We start from the raw sequence: 27,800 nt of genomic DNA on the forward strand, positions 1-27,800 counted from the left end.
TCGCCGTCGGCCGCTACCAGGTCACCCTGGAGGAGTCGCTGGCCGAAGGTACGGGGCGGCCCGGGAGGCCGGGGCTGGCAGGTGAGGGAGGGCGCTGGGGTGTGGCCGTGGCGTTTCCCCGGGGTCGTTCCTCGGAGTCGACCCCACTCTTCCCCAGGGCCGTCCGCTCTCCCCGGGAGCTTCGATCAAATAAACCCCAAGACGTCCTCGGGGCGAGCCGATGCGTGGTGTCACGTTCGGAGCGGTGACTCAGGAGAGGGTCAGAGCCGGAGCCGGATGGAGGCTCCGCGGTGCCAGCCGCGGCTCAGGCGGGTGTCGGGCGACGCCGGGCGCCGGATCCCACCGCCCTCGGCGGGGAGCCGGGGTTTGCTTCGGCCGAGGGAACTCACCCCGTAGATGATAGGTTTATGATCGCGCGCTCTCACTCTAGTTTATTAGCATGGGCATACATACACACCCGGACGCACACCAACACAGCGTGTGTGTCTGTGTGTTGAGCCTGGCGCCCCGAATTCAACCGGTGTGGACTTGGGAGGAGCGCGATTACTCCCGAGTCTCACCCGCGGGACCAGATACTGTTCTTGTCCCCCCGACCGTACTTTTAAAAGGTGAGGTGAAGCTGGTTAACGTGCCTCTCTAGGCTCCACTCGTGTTGGATCTCTCATTGTCCGAAACAGGTAGGAAGACGTCTAGTAACCAGACAAAAAAAAAGTTTACTCAGCATTTGACAGAACCAGATCTCTAGACTTTCAGTTTTTATATTCTTGGTAAAACTGGCTGGTGGAAAAATACCTTTTTTTTTTTACTTGCAACTGATATGATGACATCCGTATTATTTATTACAAACTAAGAATTCATGATTTTTTTTTTTTGGGTAAATGGTAATCCTAAGTTCTAACATTACTAGAAAAGAAATCCAAGAGTGAAGTTTTTGGTTTGCCAAGTTAGGAAAGTTAGTGATATGGTTTGAAAGCAGAAGACTGAGTTTCCACTTGTGCTTTTCGGAATGACAGTAACAATAGTAAATTAATGCAAGGAAACCCTGAATTTTCTGTATGAAATAAAGAGAAAGAAATCTTGAATTATCTGGGGGTCGATGTCCTTGTTTTTGTAAACTACTTTCCAGCTTAATGAACCTTGCTGTGTGTTGGAGATGTGGAGGGAAGTACCTTAATTTTCAAAAGACTGAATTATGGTGATTAGTTTTGATAGATTTACTGTGCTGATGAATTTATTACAGGCGATTTATTATTTCAGGTGTTGGGTTAGATTGGGTTGTAGACTTCAAGCACACATGGATATTAACTCACAGATTATACCTCTGCCTTTGAGTTGTGTTAGTATTTAATTGAAATGTACCTTGAGCGAGTTATTTTGTTATTGTAAATTAAATCTAGTTTATAGATTTTGAATTTGTAACTTTTATCAGGGCCCAAAGCATATCTTACTTATAAAAAGCATATTTTACTCATGAAAAATAATTTTGAAGTATGAAAATAAAATTGAATTTCAAAGTGACAGCCTTCATTCAAGCATAAAAACAAATACCTCTTTAAGTACTGATGTTACTGTTTGAATTTCCCATTGGCTTTTACCAGAAGTTTGTCACTTGTTTTGAAAAATGAGTCAAGTGCTAGGAGGAAACAAAGGTTGAAGAAACTCTTGGAAGATGGAGCTTCCTGATCTTACATTCCAGCTCTTGGGACCAGGCTTTATTCCTTTCTAGAGGACAAGGCCTACCTACACTTGTGTGTTGATTTTCTCTCTAATACATACAACTGACATTTAAATCTGTCTGTCTGTGTATCTTTCTGTCTATTTGTGTCAGTCCTGAGTCTTGAACTCAAGGCCTGGGTGCTGTCTTTGCCTGAGTGTTGTTTCTTTCTTTTTTCTTTCTTTTTTTTGGGGTGGGGGTGGGGGGCTAAACTCAGGTCCAGGATACTGTCCCTGAACTCTTTAACTCAAGGCCAGTCACTTTGAGCCACAGGGCCACTTCTGGTTTTCTGGTGGTTAATTGGGAGATAATAGTCTCATGGACATTTCTGCTGGGACTGGCTTGGAAATGCCATCTCCAGATCTCAGTCTCCTGAGTAGTTATGATTGTGAGCCTGAGCCAGCCACCAGTATCCAGCTGCCTGAGCTTTTTTTTTTATTTGATTGTTAAGATGTTGTACAGAGGGGTTACAGTTACATGAGTAAGGCAATGAGAACATTACTTGTTGATCATTGTTACCCCTTTCCTTCCTTGTTGTTGTCCCACTGTCCCACTTCCCCAGCTCCCACACTCCAATCCCCCTAACCCTAACCCCACCGCCCCCCCCCCCAGCTTTTTTGCTCAAGGATAGTGCTCTATCACTTTGAGCCACAGCTCCATTACCAGCTTTTTGGTAGTTCTTTGGAAATTAGGCTTTCCTGCCCTGGGGTGGCTTTTGAGATCCTTAGATTTCAGCCTCTTGAGTAGCTAGGATTACAGGTATGAACCATTAGTGCCCAGCTCAATTCGCTTTTTTTTTATCTTGATGATTTTTTTATTCTTATTTCAGATGCTGACTGTCTTCCTTCCTTTCCAAATAAGTAATGTTGTAAGTTAAACAAGATGTTTAAGCACATGTTTGTCTATTATTGGAGTGAGTTCTTGTAAAAAAGCATAAGAACCATTTTAATCAGAGAAAGCTATACTACTGAGTGAAGAAAAAAATAATTAGAAGCTACCATAGACCAAAAAACAAATGGTAAATTTTACAGTTTTGTTTTGGATCAATGTTTAAGCCACACCAGGATCTTCTAGATGCCATGTCTTGAGCAGTTATTGTTATGTTGCTATAAACATAGGAAACTTATTTAGCGTGACCTCTTCACTGTCTTTTCAGTAAAACAGTCCATGTCTGTCTTTGTCTCTTTCTTTGTCTCTTATGTCCCAGTAGTTACTGTGAACACTGACTGAATTAGCAAATACTAAATCATTGCTTCTAGGGGGAGTAACAGAATTAGGTTCCTGGAAGACTTTGTTTACAACATTTTTGTCAACTCAGTATTCAGCATTGTTTTATGTGTGTTTGTGTTTAAAGATATTGTACTTACTGTATTTTATTTAATATATTTTAATTGAAATCATGACTAGTGTCACTGTAACTCATGCTAAGTGAAGATTATCAAGTACATATATTTTCTTGCTAAGGAATGTCACATGCTTCTTTACTTAGAAATACTAGGCAGAACTTATGCATTATTGCCAAGGTCCATTTTAAACAGTGAAATCACCAATTAGAAGCAAAAAAGTGAGAGAAACATGGCCAATGCACCAAATTGAGCATGAAAAGGCCACTTTTCTAGAGTGTGATAACAGGGTATGAGTCAAGTGACTTAAGATTTTTTTTTTAAACCAGTGTATGTATACATGTCTATAAAAATAATCAGGAAACTGCCACAAATTTGAGGGCTTAAACTTTAGGAAATAGGTGAATTGACAAATATGGTATCCCCAAATAAAGATCACCTATCATCATATGTATATAGGTGTAAATATGTACTATTTAAAATCTGTAATTGAGAAAACATTTCAGGGGTCTATTTAGATGACTGAATTCCTGGGGGGTATTTCTCTGAAACAAATATTTTGTATTATACTATCTTTCTAGTCAAGCGCTTACACTGTATGTTTGACAATGTTGGCACCTGGTATTTTTTTAGTTTCTGCTCAGAGTTTAGAGGACTGATATCATAGGCACTTGTATTTTCTCAAAAATGGCATTTGTATTTTCTCAAAAATGGTTCAGTTTTAGGAGTCTCTACAACCCCCAGTTTTGGGCTTCAGAAAGATAGAATTATGTCAGTTTTAGCTTGAAACTATGTTACACTGTCAAGCATATGTAACTCAATGTAACCTTCATGTTTTATTAAAACATAGGGTAGTGTCATACATGTTTTCAAAACAAAGCCATGGTTGCTAGTTTGAGGAATTTAATAGAAATTGGTAGTCCAAAGTGATTGTTGAGTGGGGGACTTTTTCCCCCCTAAATGTTCATGGCAGAAAATGTACTTAAATAAAAGGAATGTCAGACTGGGAGACCTGTGCTAATGTGTTGAAATAATCTAATCATGAGACCGAAAGGCTGGATAGGAATTGGATTATGAATATGAAGAGATGGGTAAAATTTAACTGATGAAATGTGGGTTATTGGCCTGTTAGTAATTTGAGGCAGGAATTTACTAGAGTTCTGTAAAAGTAGCTGTAGTTCTTTCAGAGTTAGTTGTTTAAATTGAATCCATATAGACTGCATATAAACCATTTCTCATTGTTAATTTTTCAGGAACATAAGATACGTAACATATGATTTTGCAATGGAAATCAGTCGGGAAATGTTCGATTTAAGTATGATTTTTCATTTGCAGAAATAATCTATGGCTATTGAAGAACTTCTAAGTTAATGTTTCTCAGAGAAAGAAAAAAAGGAGTGTAACAAAAGTATCACCAATTGATATTTATTAAATATCTCTTTATGTTTCAGGTAGCACTTGGTGCTACTTGTATAGTGTAGCATTTCTTTGGCCTTAAGGAGAGAGAGCAAATATTAAACAGACAAGAATAATTACTTAACATCGTTACTTAGCTCAAGATTTTGTGAGAGAATAACAGAGTTTGAAATAGAGGACCAAGAAAAGCCTTTTGAAATTTTGGCAGACACCTGAAGGACGGGAAAAGTTAGGTGAAAGCTGAGATTTGAAGGCAGAATGCTTTGGAGCAGGTCATGAGGACAGAAGTCCCACATGAAGAAGAGTTTCACTAAGTGAAATATGCTCAGAATCATGGACCACATGAGTGAATTACATGTAAAAGGGATTTGAGATGACAATGAAAAGGTGATCAGGGTCCAGGGCTTTGTATGTCTTCCTGTTTATATTGAGGTGTTTAGTTTTTCTAAAATGTACTTTGAAGATATTGAAGGATTAAAATTGGAACAGTAACATACTCTGATATTTTCATATACAGATTGCTAAATTGAAAATGGTTGAGATTGTAGAAGTTAAGATGGTTAAAACAGTCATAGTCAACTGGTGAATTGGATAGGTATGGGTAATAGGAAGTGTTAAAAATGACTTGCTTATATACCTTTTGGATGGACATGTCTACCATTTGCTAGGATAAGTAATGAACTGAATTTTGCGGGGCATACTTACTTAGTTGAGGTATTGGGAGGGGTATTGTGTGGGGAATTTAATAGGTGATCTGAAGCTCAGCACAAGGGACAGTGAGCATCTGTGTATTATTTAAAACCCAGGTAGGGGAAGGATATAAGGAGTCAGTGTAGAATGAAAAGGTATTCACTGAAGCTGTGGGGAACTGATCTTAAATGTTTTGTATTCATCAGAATAATTGGAAGGACTTGGTAAAATCCAAAACATTAAACCCAAAATTTGATCAGGTATGGTAAATGCTGGTTAAGTCTCTGCATTAGCATTTCTGCCAGCTTCCTCAGTGAACTAAGCATGCACACTTTAAGAACCACTGAAATAGAGGACTCAAGACTAAAGAAAAGAGCTACCAGAGTGGTGTGAGGATTTCCTATTGAGAACTCTATAGACTATTATTTTAGGAATGGAGCAAACAGTTATATTGCTGATAAATCATTGTACTTGATCACATGTTTTGGCTTGATGTTCATAGTTATCCTTTGTCCTTAATCTCTCTTTTAAATCTAACGTCTGGTTATTTGCTGGGTGAGTGTTCTTTGCTCCAGCTTCAATGTGCTCTACTTCCTATTATTCCGTGACTAATTTTTGTACTTGACTGTCACTGTGGGTGTAATCTGTGCTCCCTAACTACTGGTTATGATCACTTCCTCCTTCCTGTAGACACTTGTAGCTATTTGCTTTTTTCCTTCTTAACACATATAATCTTTTCTCCTGAGACACAATTATGTAAGTACTTAGAAACACTAAGGTGGTTGGTTAATTATTGTTCCTCTGTCACCTCTTCTACTAGATAGTAAAAGGTTTTGAAGCTAGAAAGACTTAATTGCTTTGTGTTTACAAGCTGCCTTTCTATACCTTGGGCATTCACATACTTCTCAAAGGAAATGATGTGTGACTTTGTAAAACCACATATTGTGCTTCAATAGAATTAAAGTCCTAATTTGCAAATTGAAAAGTACCAATGGAGGGCACTTTATGGGACTTTCAAAGGTCTTTTACGTAGGCCAGGGGACACTGAATTTCCAGTTTAGTGAAGGCAGACAACAGTTGAGGTAAAGTGCCATTTCACTTAATCTCCTTGGAACAATAAAGAAAGAATAACTGGATGTCTCTGGGTAGTCATCTTTCTCTATTGGTATATTTTTCTTTATTCTACAAAGGCAGTTTTAGTTTTTTAAAGAGAAAAGGTATTACATGCAGCTGTAAAATTACTTCTACCATTGATGTTGACAGCTTTTTTGATAAAGAGCCTTTTGAGGGCAGAACCAGAGGCTAGACATATGTCACCCCTGAATCTTTAGTTCCTTTGCTGTAGTGCATATCCAGCAATTTCTTGTGTATGTTGACTTAAGTTCTTAGGAAACATATTTTGAAATGTGCAGTTAATAACTTCTGTGAAGATGAAAGAAGGAAGTGTGTGAAAATACCCAATAGGTGCATACCAAATCATTAAATAAATAAAGGTGAATTTTAGATTGAGATATGGTTATAAGCTTTTACTGAAATTTGGTTTTATAGTTATAGTAAATTGCTCTTGCATTAGGTATCACATTTATCCTGGAAGGTATCACATTTATGTTTGCACAAAATCTGATTCTTTAATTAGACAATTATATAATCATATATAGTTTTTTAGTATCAACTTGATACATAGAGTTTTGATTTTCATTAATAGCATGTACTTCCACCATAAAATGTGAAAGGACACTACATTGAATATTTCTATTATTGTTAGGTGGTACTGGGCTTTGAGCTTGCTAATCAGGCACTCTACCACTTTATTAGGTGAGTCCTGCCTCCAGTCCTTCTTGCTGTGGTTTTTGAGATAGTGTCTCTTTTTTCCTGGGCTGATCTTGGAATTTTTCAATATATCCTCTGTAGCCAAGATGACAAGCTTTTCTATTGAGGTGGAGTCTTGTGAAGTTTTTGTCTGGGTTGACTTTCAACCCCAATTGTCATGATCTTTGCCTGGGGTAGGTAGGATTATAGGCGTGAACTATTGGCACCTGGCTAATTTTTTTTTCTCCCCAATATTTGGTTTTCTAGGAAGGCATTCTTATCACCTGAGCCATGACATCAGCTCTATAGCATATTATTAACACAAGATTCCCTTTTGGGTTTATGTATGTTTTCACTATAGGGAAATCTCCTAGGATGCAGCTTTCATGGGCCACTGTTCTATTTTCTCTACTGGGTGCAGTTTTATTCAAAGACAAGCTGCTGACACAAAACAGTTATTCCCAGTTTTCAGCATTTGAAATAGTTTAGTGGCAATTTGCTTTTATCTCCATTAAGTTTTGCATAATGTTAAATTTCTTAGTTTTTAACTGTAATAATGTGTTGTAGTTAATACTGACATTTCCAGGCAAAGCAGTGATTAAGAGTAATGAAAATAATACATATTGTAGAATGGAGTCTGTAGGAGGGAAAATTGAAACACTGAAAAGTTTCTTGATGTTAATATTAGGGAATATTGATTTTTTTTTACATTGATTCAGGGTCTTCATCTAGTATTCTTCACGAATCTTATTTCCTTTTTCTATTTCCCACATATTACTATTATTTATTTTGATCAGAACTTGAACATGTAGATATGTTAGAAAATGTTTGGTAATAATTAAAACCTTGACTTAGAATTCAGAAATTAGAGTCCTGTGTAGCAATTTCATAGTTTTTAATACTTAAAAGGTTTTACTTTTGTGGTCTGGACATAAGGTTTCTTCTCCAAGGTGTTGAGACTTGTTTATTTCCCGATTGTATCTTGCATGCATCTAGTGATCCACAAGCATGCTATTTTTAGGGGACTGAATTAGGAAGCTGAGTAGTTTTTGACTGAGCTTTAAAACTATTTGGACCATTAGTTAATGTGGAGATTTGTCTATGTATCATCTTTACAAATTATATCAGTCAGCACACGTCTGCTAATAGTTTCAGAAATCTCTTTGCAGGAAAATGGTTATAGGGCCTTTTGAAATTTTTAGTTTATTCTAGATTTGTAGAATTCCAATTCTAATAGTGTATAATTTGGGCCATAATCTTTAGAGAGGCATTTGTGATGGATGTTATTTTAAAATATGAAATAGTTGTTGTTCCTGGTTTATCCTAACATTTCTTATTATTTTTGAAACAACACATTGTTAATTGCAACTATCTGGGAAGAAAAAAAAAAGCAAAACTTGGCATCAGGCAAAGCTTTTAATCTAAATCTGTCCTTAAGTTACATTGTGAGATTTTTGACCCCTGTTTCCTTTAGATTAAAAATGAAGTGGATAAAGATAAATTTTTTGGCATATTTTCCATTCTAGTATTCTTTAATTCTGTCTATATAAATTTTATTGTTCCTTCTAATATATGTGTGTGTGTGTGTGAGAGAGAGAGAGAGAGAAAGAGAAAGAGAGAAAGAGAGGGAGGAGCATGGACTTGGGAAGGGTAGCAACAAATAATTTTTAAAATTAAGATTAATAAAGGATGTTTTATTATACATTTGGGTTTACAGTGAATCAGCAACTTATTATTTATCCAGCAGTGTAAAATTATTCCTTAATATTTGGTATAAAAGTATTTTCCAAGAAGGTGCTGTATATGATATCCTTTATTATATGACATTTCAGAATATATAGTTTCAAAAGGAATGTGTCACCTTAATTACTTATTCTTTTTATACTTTGTATTTACTTAGGTAACTGGTAGAGATCAAGATGTAAAAGGCTTTGTGCTGTTCAGATTTTTATTTGAAAAGAATATATGAGGAAGAGTGTAAAATTAATGTTAGAACTTTTTTTTTTTACCAAGAATTTGGCATCTCCCCCCCCCCCCCCAGGGCTGTCAACCCTAGTTTAGTTCCTTTATATCTCTCACTTTGATAAATACGTTAGCATTCCCCCTGTTCTTTCGGCCCTTTCCTTGCCAAATCAGTTCTTGAGTTCCTTCCAGTTTATTCTTCCTGAAATGGACTTCTCATCTCACTGTCTTTTGCCTAACCAACTGACTGATTACTCAGATTCAAGGCCCTCTGCCAAGTCTTTCCAGCCTGCTCACAGTAGCTTTAATCTCATTCTTACTCTATGTAAAATACTGTGCTACTTTTCACAAGCTTTTTGCAAAGGTCTGAATGTTTGTGACATCCCTAATCCCTGCCTTACATGTTGGGATCCCACCCAGCATGGTGATAGAATTAGGATATAGGGCATTGGGAGGTGATTAAGGTCATGAGAGCAAGATTGTGATTTGTGCCTTTGTAGGGAAGGTCTTAGAGAGACTTTGTTTGTTTTCTACTATATGAAATGACAGTGAGAAGACATCTGTGAGGGCCTGGTGAGATTCTCACCAGACTCTGAATCTTTAGCACCATGATCTTGGCCTCTAGAACTGTGAAAAATAGATTTATTATCCATATGTCATTTAATTTGTAGTATTTTGTTATAGCATTCAGAGCAGATTAAGATACTTTCCAAATCCATTTATTTTGCATTTTTCATTTGCCTAGAATACAGATACTTGCTTCTTTTGTACATAGAAGTTACTTTTCTGCAATCTTTTATCTACTCACGAAACCCTGTCTGCAATTGGATGAGTATTAATGCCTTCATTTAGCATCCTGTGTAGCAAGGGTTAGTCAGATAGCTTACACAGCTTTGTTTTATTTCAATAACATATAATGTATTTCTTTAAATTTTAGTTCTTGTAAGCTGGTTCACACATGTAATTCTAGCTACTTAGGAGGCTGAGATCTGAGGATAGAGGTTTGAAGTCAGCCTGGGCAGAAAAGTCTGTGAAACTCTTATCTCTAGTTAACCACACACAGACACATAGATACACAGACAGACATACAGGAGACTTATCTCCAGTTAACCACAAATACACACACACACACACACACACACACACACACACACACACACACACACACACACACACACGTGGAGCTATGGCTAAGGGCAGAAAAGCCCATCAGACTCTTATCTCCAGTTAAATACACAGATACAAGTGGAGCTCTGGCTGAGGGCAGAAAAGCCCATGAGACTCTTATCTCCAGTTAAATACACACACACACACACACACACACACACACACACACTCACTCACTCATTCACTATGGCTGAGGGCAGAAAAGCCGGTGAAACTTTTATCTCCAATTACATACACACACATTCTCTCTCTCTCATTCTCTCTCTCTCATTCGCTCTCTCTCTCTCTCTCTCTCTCTCTCCCCACCCCAAGTGGAGCTGTGGCTGAGGTGGTAAGAATGCCAGCCTTGAGTGAAAAAGCTAGGTGTGGTACCCTGAGTTCAAGCTTCAACACTGGCATTAAAAAAACAAAAATTAGCCCCTTTAAGGTTTGATTTGCATTTTTTTCCTCTCTTGCAGGGTTGTATTTGTGGTAGCTATTTTTTAGTACATGTGTAAGAGGTTAATTTGGTCAAAGGGCATATTAACTTCTATAAAAGAATTGGATAGCAATAATATTGATAATTGATGTTTAGGGGTTGATATTGGCTTCTTTCCTGTTTTTTTTTGTTCTTGAAATTGAGCCATGACCTCACACATGTTGAGAACATGGTGCTACATCTACAACCTTAACTCTGTTTATTATGTTCCTTGATAGTAATTAAAATATAGACATAGAGATATTTGTATAGGTGCAGCATTTTTTACATGTATGAAAAAAGTACAATCATATTTAGTTTTGGACTTTTGGCTTATTATAGTACTATTATGATTATCAGTTATGTTCTTGCTTAAGTTCCCTTGAGCTATGTCATCACATTGTGGGACAAGCTGGATGCATCTAGTTTGTGTGTTCTAGATAACTGATCTTAAGGGAGGGACAGTTAGGGGAATGATGGAGTGTATATGGCTTTGTCTTGACTGGTAGATAGTACTAAGGCTTAATGGGTCCATGAATGTCTTAAGAAGGTGTGGGATTAAAAAGAATGGGAACTCATCTTTTGACTGGAAATAAAACAAATGACAAGGACCCAACTGGTCTGCATGATATTAGAGCTACTTATTTTCTAAGTAGAGAGATAATGAGTTTGCTTTTAGATTAGCAAACTTGTAAGCTTGGCACAAAGGTCACAGGGTTGCAAACTAAGTCTTTATACAGTTTTGCCAGCTGCAAATCATTACCTTTATATTTTTCTATTCCTTATTTGGTTCTCTGGAAAAAGAGTTCCAAAATACCACTTCCCATACCTAAATGCTGTATTGACTTATTTTCCTTAAGTTTCGGTGGTTAGGTTAGCCCAAATAGTAATTAGGGCTGACTGGAACGTCTTACATACTCAAGTATTTTCTTTTGAATGAGGTGGTAATGTAGATTTACTCTTTAGTCATTAGTATTGACATCACTTACAATAGTGAAATATTTCATTAGGATTGTTTTTCTAGGAAAAAGAAATCTGCATCACTAGCTGTGACCTACTTTTCATTCTCTGGCTTGCATCATGCAGTCTCCCCTGTTGAATGTTAATGATCTATTCTTTGTATAGAATAAACAATAATAATGGCAACAACAAAAGCAACAAATTAATGTTACCGATTCATAATTAGTAGAATATGTGCTTTGAAGGTTTTTTGAAAGTAGGGTGTATATGTGCTCAGTTGTGCATAGCCTATGATGGTATCTACCGTGATCAATAAGAGACGCTTGTAAGATAGTTTACTGTGTCTGCAGTAACATGGCTTTTCTGATTTTTTTTTTTTGTGTGTGTATGCATGATATATCTGATGGGACAAATTTAGAACTGGGATAAATCTTAGCACAACATGATGTTTAATTCATCCAGTCAGCCTTGTGTAAGTCCTAGTGAAAAGTCGAGTAAATGTTTGGTAATTTTTACAGTTTTCATTTTTAGTGAAATATTTATATAATCCCAAGGAGAAACTTTTAAGAACTCAACCTTTATTGATAGTTTTGATTTTTACTCAGTGAAGGTAATGATACATATTTTATTGTTGTTTTAGTCAGGTATTTTATTGCTGTGACCAAATAGCGGAGAGAAACAATTTCAAAGGAGGAAGGATTTATTGTGGCTCATGGTTTCAGACATTATGTTCTGAAATGGAGCTGACTCCATTGTCTCTGTGCTAGCGGTGAGGCAGCTCATCATGGCAGAATGGCGTGGTGAAGCAGAGCTGCCCATCTCATGGTGGCTAGGAAGCAGAAGAAGAGTCCAGGCAGGGTTTACCTCCTATTTTTCATCACCTCCCCCTAATATAATCACATTTTGAATTTACCAAAGGGTTTTATCCACAGATAAAGTTAGAGCCCTCACAATTTAATCAGTTCTCAGTAACTGGACCCACCAGTACAGTCCAAACCTTCAATGCATGAGCTCTTTGAGGGGTCAATTCATAATCAAACTATAGTATGTAGTTGTTTTGCACCTCATTGAAGTGGAAATTTTAGAAATTTTGTGGGTCCTTGAATTTTATTTCTTTAAATATGTTTGTATGTTATTTGCTTATCAAAAGGGAATATTGGAAGTGAAATTGTAAGGGCTAACTGTGTCCTTAGTGTTCAGAATTGAGTGCTATTTATGCCTTATAGATTTCTAGCCCTAGAAGTTCAGTGTTTGATTGCATTCTTGCCTTAGAACATTGGCTGTTTTTCTTAACAGATACTGCAGGTATTTTCAAAACTATGGTATACCTCTTTATCAGTTACTTTTAAATTGCTGCAACAAAATACCCGAGGAAACAACTCACAATTGGCTCACAATTTTTGAGGGCCTTTGGCGAGGCAAAACATCCTGGTGGAAGCTTTGTGACAAAGCAAGTCAGCTCTCATAGTGGAGAGCAGGCAGAGAGAAAAGACATAGGAGACCAGATATAATCTTCCCAACCATACCTTGAGTGACCCCGATTTCCTCCTGGGGCCTACCTCCTAAAGCATCTGTCATCTTTTCCAGAAAATGCCACTATCTGGAGACTAAGCTTTCAACATATGAGCCTCTGTGGGACATTTTATACTCCCACCAGTAACAGTCATTATTACTAATGTAAAAACCAATTCTTTGATTTTGCTTTTTGGAAGACTAATTATGGGAATAGGGGATGGTGGATAGAATACAAGAACTTGAATTAAGGGTAAGAACTTTTCAGTCTTCTTTAAAAAAAATCCTGAATATTAATTGGAATTAAAAAAGGCAATGATTCATTAAATTTCCCATAACTATAGTGGTTATCTAATTTTACTTCCTTCACTTAACTAGGGAAAGTGGGATTGGAATACTTGTTGCACTCAAAGCTACAGTGTTACTGTTGGTTGTGGAAGGTAAAATTTTGGTCTCATGGTTTTACTCTAGCATTTTTAAAATTTACATAGGAATTCTATAATTGGCTCTATGTACATCTCTGATTGAGAGTGTGGGCTTGGAGTAGGTGTAAAGGAGCTAGAGGACCAAGATGAAGCATTAATGGGTGATGTCTGAGGAGCATGAGGTGGTGAGGGACTCCTTTAGCTTCAAAGTTAAAACTTACATGTTCTTTCTGAGGGCCATCAACTTGTTTGCTTAAAACTATTGAGTTAAGATACTAGGAATAATTTAAAAAGTTTAAAATCTTAGCTACCACATTTTAGATTTAAATTTTAGCTTCTTCTAAATCTTAGCTTCTTCTGAATGTTTTCTCAGTCTAGTGTGGTCCGGTCTTACATGAAATAATGTATTTGTACACTTTAAAGTAAATAAAATTGCCTTACTTTAGTTTCTTCAGTTGAATCTAGCATAGCAAGAATTAGGAAATATCCTGTAAAGTAGAAGGAAAGGAAATCAAGGGAGAGAAATAGTTTGTATCTCATACTTTGTTATGCTCTTGTTTCAGGGTTATAGGAACTGTAAGGTTTGAAGCCCATGTGCTGCAATATCAGTTGCTTTCTGCATTGAATAACAATATGCTACAGGTGTTCAAAGTAAAAAGAAAATAGATCTTTAAAAAGTATCTTTTATTACATTACAACACAAATATATTTGATACATACTTGGAATATGAAACATTAAGGTCTTTGCAGTGCAATAAATTATGATATCATGAAATAATTAAGTGTGCATCTGTCTTCCCAGCTGCTCAGGAGGCTGAGGTAGGAGGATCACTTGAGCTCAGCAGGTTAAGACCAGCTAGACCAACATACCAAGACGCTGTTCCAAAAGTAAAAACAAACAACATGTATTCTTTGATGGTTTGGCATATTTTTATATACATGAAAGTAAAAAGAATAGTGCTTTATCTATGGAGTTCCCACCAAAGAAGATTTTGTCTAGGGTCAGTTCTTCTAAGTAAATGGGTTAATTTTTTTAAAAAAATTGTAATTATAAAGGTGATGTACAGAAGAGTTACAGTTACATAAGTCAGGTAAGGAGTACATTTTTGGAAGTGGTGCTGTGGCTCAAGTGGTAGGGCACTCACCTTGAGCTGAAGAGCGCAGGGACAGCACCCAAGCCCAGAGTTCAAGCCCCACAACCACCAAAAAAATGGACAATGTAACCCTCCCTCCCTCTCTCCCCCTCTTCTTCTCCCAAAGAGAATTCTTTAAAAAACACACACACAAAATTAGATACATTCCCCATCTATCTTGAATGTCTTAATATTTGTCTCTGTTTACCTTGTTTACCTTCAACTTTAAAGGCTATCTTCCGGGTCATTTTTTTCTTTCCCATTCTTTTGTGTACCAGTTAATTACCATTTTCTACTTGATCTTAAGAACTTAATGTACATGACTCCATTTGGCTTGTGTTTTTCTTCTCCTCTCCTTTTTCCTCCTCTATTTTCTCCAATTCTTCTCTCCCCTCTTACCTTGAACTGGAGTTTGAACTCAGGGCTCAGGGCTTTGTACTTGCCACACAGGTGCTCTATCTCTTAAGCCATTCTCCCTTCTCCCGTGTGTGTGTGTGTGTGTGTGTGTGTGTGTGTGTGTGCACGCTCATGTTCCTGTGCCTGTTTCCCTTCTCCCGTGTGTGTGTGTGCGCGCACGCATGCGGTGCGTGCATGTGTGTGTGCGTGCGTGTGCGTGCGCACGCTCATGTTCCTGTGCCTGTCTCCCTTCTCCCGTGTGTGTGTGTGTGTGTGTGTGTGCGCGTGTGCGCACATATGTTCCTGTGCCTGTCTTAGGACTTGAACTCAGAACCTGGGCACTGTCCCTGAGCTTTTGTGCTTAAGGCTAGTGCTCTACAACTTTGAATTGTAGTGCCATTTCTGGCCTTTTGGTAGTTAATTGGAGATAAGGGTCTCATAGATTTTCCTGCCGGGGCTGGTTTGAATCTTGATCCTCAGAGCAGTCTGCTGAGTAGCTAGGATTACAGGCATGAGCCACTGATGCCTGGCTTTCTTTGTCACATCATGAGTGAGAAAATGGGAAATATATTTTACTGCATAGTGCTCTTATTGCATAATGAGGCATAATGAATAATTGAGGGAAAACACTTAGAATTCTATTTCATCTAATGCCATTTTTTTATTTGAAAGAATCACTGACTGATTTTTCATTTAGATTTCAGTATTTGACAGACATTTTCTCAAATGAGGTGAGTTTGTTACTTCAAGGAAGACAACTGACAGGTATTATTAATGTTGGAATTTGAACTTTCAAAAGAGATTATGATTTTGGGAAAGTTGTATCTGCCATTGTGAGCTTGACAAGTCTCCATATTCTTTTCTTTTCAGCTGTGTTGAGCTTCAACTCAGGGCCTAGGTGCTGGCCCTTAGTATTTTTGTCCTCAAGGCTAGCACTCAACCATTTGAGCCACTTCTGGCTTTTTGGTGGTTAATTGGAGATAAGAGCCTTATGGGCTTTCCTACCTGGGCTAGCTTTAAACTGGGATCCTCAGATCTCAGTATCCTGAGTAGCTAGGATTATAGGCATGAGCCATTAGTGCCTCCCATTTCTTTAAAGTTTTTTTTTTTTTTGAAGAGGTAGGTGATAGCAAATGTGATTTTTTTAAAATAAAAAATTGTATAATGAAAGATTACATTATTTCAGTGAACTGCGATTTTCCATTGTACAATGATGCAGATACAGATTGTAGCAATGCAAAAACTTCAGTGATATGGTTATAGATACCATATTGTCTTTTTTAACAAAATGAATTATTTTTTGTATTGCAGTGGAGACCAGAATATCCAGTTATCTGAAAAGACTATTAAACACAGTCTTCACCTTCTGTCTATAAATGTGTGAGCAAAATTCTCTTCAGTATGCTTCACTCAGCCAGAATAATATATTACAGATTTCCTGTAGAAGTAGGTGAAAGAATCCAGCAGTTTTAATTTAAGCCAAATAGAAAAAGGTCTCTGTGAAAAGTGCTACTCTTCTTACATTTTTGTTTTGAAGAAATTGTAGGACTTCAGTGTTAGAACAATTTGTAGGACCTCAGTGTTAGAACAGTTACCAAGAATATGCAAGGCCCAGGGGTTGAGTTCTAGCATTACAGAAACACCCACAAATTTCCATAAATAATACATCAATATATAATGAATTATTTAAAATAATAAAGGAGATAAGAGTCTCAATTTTTATTCATTAAAAAGGCTTATCTTTAGATAGTGGGATTTACGCTTGATTCTTGTTAGGCTGGTCCCCTGTGCTTGAGTCGTGCCTCCAGCTCTTCAGTTTTTATTTCTTATATAGTAATTGTGGATCAGTATAGTTCATGTAAACAGAAGCTCTCTGGAGTCCTTTTTTTTTTTTTTTTTGGTTGGTCGTGGGGCCTGAACTCTGGGCTTAGGCGCTGTCCCTCAGCTCTTCAGCTCAAGGCAAGTGCTCTACCACTTGAGCCACAGCGCCACTTCCTGTTTCTAGAGTCTCACGGACTTTCCTGCCCCGGCTGGCTTTGAACTGTGATCCTCAGATCTCAGCCTCCTGAGTAGCTAGGTTACAGGCGTGAGCCACTGGCGCCAGGATTCTCTGGAGTCTTTGTGCTAATACTGATGCTTGAAGTGAGGGATTTAAGCTCTTGCTTGGCCTTTTCACTCACCCTTGGCATTCTACTTCTTGATCCACACCTCCAGTTCTATCTTTTTGCTGGCTAATTGTATGTAAAGAGTTTCTTGGATTTGTCTGCTTGGGCTGGCAGGCCTTGTTCCTCATATCTGAGTCTGAGTCTCTTGAGTAGCTAGAATTATAGGCATGAGCCATTGGTGCCCTGCTTCTGAGTAATTTTAAGAATGTAATGGGATCCCAATGCTAATAAAGGCTTGTACAAATCTCTTGGTCCACGCTGTATAGTCTAGCAAATCTATGTTAATTTGGTATCTGGTAGACACATATAGCAGTTTGAGCATGTGAGATACATATAATATATAGAAAAACAGGATGTCAAACCTTCATATGAAAAAGAATGTGAAGAACACACACACATACACAATTTATTGCTAGGAATTGAATTCAGCACCTTCCATCTGCTAAACATGCTTTCTTCCACTGAGCCACATTCCAGCACCTAATATTTTTATAATGCTGATTACATATTGAAATAATTGTCAATACTCAAATAAGATGAATTGTTGAAATTCCACTTTTGTTTACTTTTAAAATGTAGGTACTAGACCGTGCTTACATTGTGTTGGGCATGTATTTTACAGTCTTTTATAGTGTGTAGTCTATTACATTCACTTTGCAGTTGAAGTTGAGGTGGTTCATCTAGTGTTCACTGATGTAGCTTTTTCTTGGGAAGGGTTTGTAGTTTTCATCATGTTTGTAAGTGTGACCAAAGAAAATTGAAGAACTACTGTAAAACTTGTAGATTTTTTTTGTCCAAGCTGTTGCTTGTAACCACTTGGGAGTATACAACTGGTACACGGAATCCTTTCTCCATGATTGTTAGACTAGATTGAAATCTGTGTTGTTGGGTGCAGTCAGTAGGGCTGTAGTAAGATATGTTTTATTGTCAAGTTGAAATATGAGTGAATTCCTACAGAATTTTTTTCATTTTTCAATTTTATTTTTTGTGCTGGTCATGGGGCATGAACTCAGGGCCTAGTACTGTTCTTTAGGCTGGCACTCTACCACTTGAGCCCACACCTCTACTTTTTCTTTTCTTGGGTTTTTTTTTTTTTGGTGGTTAATTGGAGATAAGAGTCTCATGGTTTTCCTGCCTGGGCTGGCTTTGAATCTGCAATCCTCAGATCTCACCTCCTAAGTAGCTAGGGTTTATAGGCATGAGCCACCAGCTCCTTGCTAGAATTTTTTCTTTTAATAGAGACATTATGTACTAAAGCACTGTTGGTACTAAATTTTCAAGTTAATCTAAGAACCTAAGAACATGTAAAGTTGTTTCTGTGGGAAAAAATTCTAAATGCTCAAAATAGACTTAGAAGCTGTCAGAATATGTAAAACCCACTGCTAAATTGGAGATTTCATGTGCTTCCATATTGGGAACCAGACAAATGAGTTTATTATTATTATTATTGCTGGTATTAGGGCTTGAATACAGGGTCTTGACCCCTTGTTTGGCTTCTTTACTTAAGGATGACATTCTACCACTTCAACCACCTCTCAACTTATAGTTTATTTTTGCTGGTTTAGTTGGAATCTGACAGGCTTTCCTGCTTGGGCTGACTTCAAACCTCAGTCCTCAGATATCAGCCTCTTGAGCGGTTAGGATTACAGATGTGAGCCACCATTGCCTGGCTAAAGGAATGGTTTTTTTTTTTTTTTTTTTTGGTCCAGTCCTGGGCCTGAACTCTGGGCCTGGGTGCTGTCCCTCAGCTCTTCAGCTCAAGGCTAGTGCTCTACCACTTGAGCCACAGCTTCACTTCTGGCTTTTTTCTTTTTGCTTATGTGGTGCTAAGGAATCGAACCCAGGGCCTCATGCATGCAAGGCAAGTGCTCTACCACTGAGCCACCTTCCCAGTCCCAGGAATGAATTTTTAACTAGAGTTTGAATACTAAATATAAAAGTTTTGGGTGCTTACTATTTATCTGTAATCATAAGTGATGTCATACAAATAAGTCACTCAATTAAGTTGTTTCATGTTTAGTTTGAGAATAAAGGCCCATGAAACTGTATGAGATTATAGATTCTTGGCTCATTTGGTTGGTTCTTAAGAAAGGCAGTAAACTCAGGCCCTGTTTAAGTGAAGAAAACAGCTGGATTGAGGTTATTCCAAACAATTATTTCATTACAACCCTTGGTACTAATGTATATTCCCTATAGAGTTCATTACAATGCACTGCAATAACTTGTCAATTGACTATATTTTAATACATATGGTGTCGTGCCCTACTTAAAGTCTATTCCAGTGGTTAGTGAAGACATTTGTTACAAATTTGTTGAAAAAATTAACATAGAACTCTCAACTATTAATATAGTTAATTGCTTTTTTGGTCAGATAACTGAGCATGGTACTTGGGAGAAGGGAGCATTGAAGCTAATCTTGAGAAATCAGATACCATGGGCAAAGCATAAGCAGTTGGAAAATTTGGTAGAATTTGCTTGAAAGTGTCAGATTTTAAACTTGCAATTTTATTGGGGGGGCACTATTAGAGTTTGAACTCAGGACTTGGGCCTTCCTCCCTCCCCCCTCACTAGTGCTTGAATTCAGTCTTTTGCTTTCTAAGCAAGTGATTTGTTACTTGAGCCATACCTCCATTCCTATTTTCCTTTGGTTATTTTTTGAGAAAGGCTATTGTTTCTTGCTTGGGCCAGCCTAGAATACAGTCTTCCTGTTGTTATCACTATAGGTGGGATGACATGCATGTGCCAACACACCCAGCTTTTTCTGTTGAAAGGAAGGGCTTTTGAACTTCTTTTGCCTGGGCTCGTCTGTCCCCTTAGAGCTGGTATAACAGGCATGTACCATCATGCCCAGGTATTGGTTGAGATGGGATCTTGAAAACCTTGGCCTGTGCTGGTCTTAAATCCTCTTGAGTATGAGAACTGTTTTACCACTTGTAAGCTAGAATTACAAGTGTGAGTTACCACATCCAGCCACGATGTTCTCCTTTTGTTATACTTGCTTTGTTTGAGATTTTACTTATCAGGTTTTTAAGACAAGGTCTCACTATATATAGCTCAGGCTCTCTTTGAATGTGTGATCCTTCTGCTTCTGCCACCTACTGTGTCCTGCTTTGATCTTTTATTCTTAAAAAATTTATTGTTACCATTATTTTTATGGTGTTAGGGATTGAACTCAGGGTCTTGTGCATGTGTTAGGCAAGGACTTAACCCCTGAGCTCTACTCCTTAGCCTGTCAGTAGTGTTAAATGTCTTTATAGACCATGCTGACAAAGATAAAATTATGATAGCATTATCAAATTGTTTTATATTGACATATTTTGATAGAAATTCGTAATAGTTAAGATTTTTTTTTTGTTCGTTTGGTGTGCTCAACAGTTCCAAAATAGGGCAACACTGCTATTACCAGTTTTACAGAGAAGGTATAAGGTATCTAAGGCCAACCAAGGTCATGTACTCTGAAAAAAGTTACATGGACAATTTGAGAAAGGGGTTAGACATATAGGACCAAAATTTTATAAATTTCTGTTTCTTGCATTTATAATAAATAGAAATAACTCTTGCATTATACTCTTATTTCTAATAAAGTTCATAATTTAAAAATGGTATTCAGAATTTGGTATTTAAATAGCTGAGATATTTTCATAATTTTTGTAGGTGTTTATAATTAGCATGAAAATATTGGGAAAGTCAAGGTATATTGAGAATTTATGTTTCTGACCTATGTATCCCTGCTTGTTTCATTTGTGGAGATTTTGATGTAAATGCTGGTTGTGTAATGTGTTTACAGAGTTTTATGTACAAGTTTTATCTCAGTATGACTGGCTTTTTTTTAATCAGAAGTGCATTAAGTGTTTTAAGGCTGTACATAGGTTTATGACTGTTAGAAGAGTTGGGGATATCTTCCTTACTGTTGTGCTTTGGCGAAACTGGTGTGCCACAAATGGGCTACATATATACCAAAATGATGTTGTTTTTTCCCTTCCACCATCCTGAAAGTGGCCTGGTTGTTGGAGGCCTCTGCCTGTGAACTCAGTCTGAGAACAGACTTTTTCACTTATCCATTGGCCTGTCCAGGTTGTGGAAAACAACAATAAAGCTGGAGTTTTCTGTTAGCAGGTGAAATACAGATTTAGTCAATAGATTATTAAGCACAGGGAATAATGGAAGTTGGTGAGAAGGATCAGCCTGCCTTTCTTGACTGACAGGCCTCATAAGTCAGGAAAGAGGCTTGGGCTCTCTTTGAAAGGGAGGAACAATACAAACTGCTCTTTCAATTTGAAAGTCTTGTTTGGGTTTAGTGACACAGAGGTAAATTTGTTTGAAGCATTGTAGATTGTACTTTCCCTTGGGCTTAGGTAGAATGTGTAAATATGTATCTGTTTTCTGAGCCACTGTTTCAGTATCAAGCCTTGAAGTAACAGATAGTGGTTCTCTGCTGATACTTTGGCTCTGTGGTGAGACTGCTAAGTATCCTCCCTCTCCTGAAATAATTACAGAAGGCCCTGTGTTTACTTGGTACACTTGAGATTGTTAAACAAACTGCAAGCATAAGCATGGACATGTTAGGACTAGCACAGTGATAAATGATAGTGCCAGGAGGAGTTAACCTATTTTGTACAGTACGCTCTGCATTTTCTGTGACTTTTAAACAAATGCTTATACTTTCTTGGATGGATGATGTGAAATTACCATGTGGCCTAATGTATCAGCAATACAATTTTTTTTTTTTTGCTAACCTTAAGACTTTTGTGTATAGTTTTAGTTGTGCTTTAATGAACTATACATTGGTATATGTGTGTGGAAGATGTTTAATATCAAGTTAGCTTAATTTCTTGATATTTTAAAATGAGTTTACTTTCCATGATTCTTTAGTGTTGTTATATTATTTATTGGTCCTGTCAATTTTGATATACTTTTATTCCTTTATTATACTGTCAATTTCATATTCTCTTTATTTCCTCAACTTGTTACTTCTGCTACCCTTCCTCCATGTCCTTCTTTTCTTCCTATTTTGTTTTCTCTCTCTTTTTCTCTTATTCTTGTTGAAACAGGTTCTTGTGCTGTAGCTGAGATTGACCTCAAACTTGCAATCCTCTTTCTTCAGCCTCCTGAGTGCTGGGTTTACAGACATGCAACATATATCACTACTCTAACCTATTTCATTTCTTTTAAATACATAGACTATAATTACTTAATATTCTGTGTTATAATTGATATTCATAGTATTTTAAAGTCATTTTACAGTTGGCTGTTTATTCTTTTGCCTCATTGTGGTTGATTGAATGCTCAGTGATTTCTTTTTTTTTCTCCCCTTTATTCTGTTAATCTGTTTTATTTTATGGATTGAATTTTGTATTTACCTTTATGAGATAAATTCTTCCTGGTCATGGGATGTAATATATGTTTTTAAAATAGGTTTGCTAGTATTTTCTTGAGGATTTTCATATCTCATAAAGGATATTGATCTGTACACTTCTCATGATAAATGTTTTTGACTTTAATAAATGAATGAGGAAATGTTCCTCAATGTTTTGGATGAATTTTTAAGATTAGTTTAAATTTCTGTTTTTAAACATTTGATAGAATTACTGGGGAAGCCATGTGGTCTTAATCTTTCTTTGTTGTAAGTTCTCCCATTAACTCAGTCTTCTTTATTTGTTATAAGTTTGTTTAAAAGTTGTATTTCTTTGGGTGTTAACTTTTGTAATTGTATCTTTCTAAGAATTTATCAGTTTTATGTAAGATATATATATATATATATATATATATATATATATATATATATATATTTTGGTCCAGTCGTGGGGCCTGAACTCTGGGCCTAGGCTCTGTCCCTCAGCTCTTCAGCTCAAGGCTAGCCCTCTACCACTTGAGCCACAGCGCCACTCATGGCTTTTTTCTTTTTGCTTATGTGGTGCTGAGGAATCGAACCCAGGGCCTCAGGCATGCAAGGCAAGCGCTCTACCACTGAGCCACCTTCCCAGCCCTTGTAAGTTATATTTTTAACATGAAATTATTTACCCAACCTAATAATTATTTGTAATTTTAAGAATTGTATAATTATAACAATTTTAAGAATTGTTTACAGTTCTTTACTTGAATTGCATGCTGTACCTTTATCTTGTAATTCTTTACATTCTCTGTGATGTCAGTAGTAATACACCTTTAATTTTGATTCTCAGACTTTTCTGCCTGGTCTGACTTCAAACCTTTCTTCCAATTCTCAACTCCTGAGTAGCTAGGATAAGCATGAGCTCCCGTGCCTGGTCTTATTGCTATTTTTCATATGGGGTGGTGGGGATGGACAGAATGTTGTGGTCAGCCAGATTGTCCTTGAACTTCTTACTCGTCTACTGTGGCCTCAGATTTGGGATCCTCTGCCTCTTTTTCCACAGTGCTGGGATAATAGGTGTGTACCATTATGTTTAGATTAAAAATTTTATTTTTAATTGATGCTTAGAATATATAATGTGATATTTAAAAATATGTATATAATATATACTTACCTAGAGTATATAATGTGATATTTAAAAATATGTATATAATATATACTTACCAAGTCAAGGTAAATGGTGTATCCATTCTTTATGTTGGGAATATTCAAACTTCTCTATTCTAGTCCTGTATTTTGATTATATAATAAGTTATTGTTGGCTGTAGTTACCAAGCTATATTAAAGAACAGTAGAACTTACCTAATTTTATATTGATTTGAGAGAAGTTATTTTAATTTGTGTTTTTAAAAAGAAGAGGAATGAGATTAATACTAAGATGGTTTAATTATTAAATGAGCATTATATGTGAAAACATAGTAAGGAGTTCAACATTTAAAACCTCACAAAATATGTTGACTTATTTTTTCCCCTAGGAGGAAAAAAAGAAAATGGACTGTATTTGAAGTAACATTAATAATTAATTGGCAAATTTAATGTAGATTTTCTAGGGTGAAGTTAGAAGGCTCTTAGTATAATTTATCATATACTTAAAATTATATATTATAATTAAACATATAGTTAAATAAAGATTCATGATGAAGAAGTGAAATTTTATTTTCAGTGTTTATATTATGTTCTAGAAATATATGTAGTTAACATCAAGGCAACAAGGAACTGCAGATTAAATAATTGCTATTTATCTACGATCAAGATACCAATTACAGCGTATCAGTTAGAACGACTTTCCCCTTCAGAACCAGTTAGGTAAGGTTGTTATTCACTTGAGTGCTAGGCCAGGTGGTAGGCACTGGTGATACTGTGATGTGAGCTGTAGAGAAGAAGTGGGTAAGTATTACAAATATAAATGTGCTGGATAGAATTTTAGTAGTTAACAATTGTTAAGTGCTGCAAACTCAGATGTCTACAAAGACCATGCAGCTAATATAAGTGTAGTGAACCAATGCAGTGACATATCACTGTTGAATCACAGGAGAATGGTGGTCACTGTGTAGAAAGACATTTTCTCTGTCTTAAATCACAGATATGTGAGTGCATTTGCCACTTACTCTGGAGATACTTTCCAAATCACTTAAAAAATGTTTGAAGCTAGAAGTTGCTAACAGGTTACTATTTCCTTTGTTTTAGTGATGATGTGTATAATACAAGACAAAAGACCACATATGATTTTATACCCCTCCTATCTCTTTTCCACTCCTTAGTAATATATTTGGCAGGAGTAAATATGACTAAAAGACCAGTCTTTCACAAACATGCAGTGCTTGTTCGTGTTGATATGTTGGAACGAAGGTATCCAGGATACTTTAAACATATTCTGTGCCAAGAGACTTATGGTGTCTCTGGGGAAGTTTTGAGTGTGGATAATCTGCAGCAGTGTCTTAGGAAATAATTCTCAGTGGTGGTGGTGGTAAGGTGGTGTGGCAAGAGAAGAAACAGCTGGGGAAAGCATAGTTACTGTTTTTTTCAAACTGTATTATCAAAAATTTCAAAGCAAACAAAAAAGCCCAGAATAGGATAGTAAATAACCACATGCCCATCATTTCATGTAGGTGAACATTTTATGTTATTTTCTTTATACATTTTTGTAATGTGGGTAAATTCGAATGAGGGTTGCTTTAGATGAATTGTTCATTTGTTCTTAGAGGGACCTATGATTATATAGTATAGTACATGCATGCTTAGAATATAAATGTGTTTACATATTATTAGTGAACAAAGTGACAAGATGTCTACAACTTGTATTCAGATAATCCTTTTAAAGTTATGTTTTTTACCATATTCTAATTGTTATCAACCTTTTATTTTTTCAACATAGAATAGCCTTTAATTAGCCACACTTTTATTCCTCATTTAAAAAAAGGAACATATTTCTTCTCTGTCTAGATACAATAGCCCCTGCCATTTATATCAGCACTCTACCAACTCTTAAGTTATTTGTCATCAACCTTTTTTTTTTTGTTTGTTTGTTTGTTTTTGTCGGTCGTGGGGGCTGAACTCTGGGCCTGGGTGCTGTCTCTCAGCTCTTCAGTTCAAGGCTAGCACTCTACCACTATAGTCACAGCACCACTTCTGGCTTTTTCTACTTATGTGGTGCTCAGGAATCCAACCCAGGGCCTCATGCATGTGAGGTAAGCACTCTACTACTGAGCCACCTTCCCAGCTCTCATCAGCCTGTTAATGAGGCTTTTGGTATACATTGATATTCCTTAGTGAAACATGATTTTGATATTCTCTTCCTCAGTGTTTTTCCCCAATGTCAATGTTCCTTGGTTTGATTTAGTTTTTTCTTCCTAATGTTATTAACAGTCTGTCACATTGGGAAATGAGTAGTGTCCTTCAGTTAGATGGACAAGAAAATGAATTAAAACTATTTCACAGGAAACATTTAGTATCTAGTTTTATTTGACTTCTTCTGATTTGGATTTTCATTCTGTGGGAAAACAGACAAACCTGAATGACCACTTGTCTGGAAATGATTAAACTGTGTGTGTGTGTGTGTGTATGACATAGTACATATTAAAAGAATGACAGTATAAGTGTTGATAAATTATTGTAATTTGCACAGTATAAGTCAAGTTTGGTTTAAAAACAACGATTAAAAGAGAGTGGCCCCTATATAGAAATACCTTTAAAAAAAGACATTTGCATAAATATCTGCTTAGTTGCAGCATTTACAAACACTTGAAGATAGTAGTCATTTTTCTTTCATGTTTACTTTCTTAAACACATTTATTTACCACCTATACTATGATCCAATACAAAGCAAAGCACTGTAAATTACAAGGGATACACAATAGGGGGAAAGAGGTCCTAGGATTTTCTAGAATCAGTTATTTCAGATTCTACTCCTACAACTAGAGTTACAAGAACATACAGTATCCATCTTGTGAAGCTGGATATCTACGCATGTAACATAAGGTCAATTATGTCACAAGGCAGTTAGTTGCCAGAAATGACACAAGATCATAATCATTGGAGAAGATTAGGTAATAGCCCTTAATGATGTAAGCATTACTTTAAAAGAAGTTCATTTTGGTATTGATTTTAATACCTACTAATAGTGTAAGCTCCAGTAGAATAAAACAAATTTTAATCTGTGACAAAAATAAAAAAATGAAAATACTTAAAGTTACAATATTTCTAGATAAGGATACCGTGTCAATAGAAATCATTTAAATAGCATTTGTTGTTAAAGTTACAGCTCAGCTATTTCCTATAATAATAATTTGACCAAACATAGTTAATAGCAGAATTGGTTAGTTTGTATATTAATTCACCTCACATAGGTTTGAAATTGACCTCAATTTTGAACTAGCAGGTCTAATGGAGCTTTACTGTACATACATTGCTTAAAATCCCCTTACTCATTGTAATACTCTATTTTTGCCTATACTTAAGTTAAGGAGGGGTAAAGTTTTCCCCATGTTCTAATGAACAACCAAATTATGTAGCCAACTACATAGAGAAAAAAATGGAGAAACCATGAATGGAGGTCCATACTTGCATACATACATACAGAGGTGCACATACGCATATATGCACTTCTTGCATCCTCAGAATAATGAATTATTTTGCTGATTTATTATAATGAATTAGGAAAATGAAGAAAAAGTACTAACTAGATTTTCTTTGGAAAACCTACCCTGAAGTAAAAGTTTTCTCTTTCTACTAATCTTAATGTAAACAGAGATCTAGCCAAACATTTAAGCTTCCTATACAGAGATAATATATTTATACATGTCAAGATTATAACTAAACATTGTAAATTATCATTATAGTACCTGCTATTTATTCATATTTATTCATATTTCCCTAAACACTGTATTTTCTAGAATCATTTGATTGTTAGCTCATATTATTTGCTTGAAGAATGCATTTAGTGGGAAGTATATAGTTAAAACATTAGAAGATCCCAAGAGAACAGTTAATCTGTCATTAATTCCCATCTACCAAATTCTTCAGTATTATCTTTCCCCACAGAAATTGTACACGATCAACTCAATTTCATGTTCATCACCAGCTCAGACATCTATATCTAGAAAGTTGACAATATTATCGTGGGCTTCACTTGTCAACTCATTGCAAACATATAAAAGGCTATTGGCAGTAAACACATATTTTCTTTTTTTTTTTTTTTTGGTTCCGGTCATGGTGCCTGAGCTCTGGGCCTGGGTGCTGTCCCTCAGCTCTTCAGCTCAA

At 36.5% G+C, this 27,800-nt stretch overlaps 1 protein-coding gene across 1 annotated transcript in view; it reads left to right on the forward strand.

Annotated features, from left to right (window-relative positions):
- Positions 1 to 439: 439 nt before the first annotated feature.
- Positions 440 to 27,800, forward strand: part of Bmp2k (BMP2 inducible kinase) — a 92,068-nt gene continuing 64,707 nt past the window's right edge. The window contains exon 1 of the mRNA XM_013020101.1: positions 440 to 608. Coding sequence (XP_012875555.1) covers positions 440 to 608 — 169 coding nt within the window. The remainder of the gene's footprint in view (positions 609 to 27,800) is intronic.

This window comes from Dipodomys ordii, unplaced genomic scaffold (assembly GCF_000151885.1).
Source record: "Dipodomys ordii isolate 6190 unplaced genomic scaffold, Dord_2.0 Scaffold49, whole genome shotgun sequence".
NCBI classification, from domain to species: Eukaryota; Metazoa; Chordata; class Mammalia; order Rodentia; family Heteromyidae; genus Dipodomys; species Dipodomys ordii.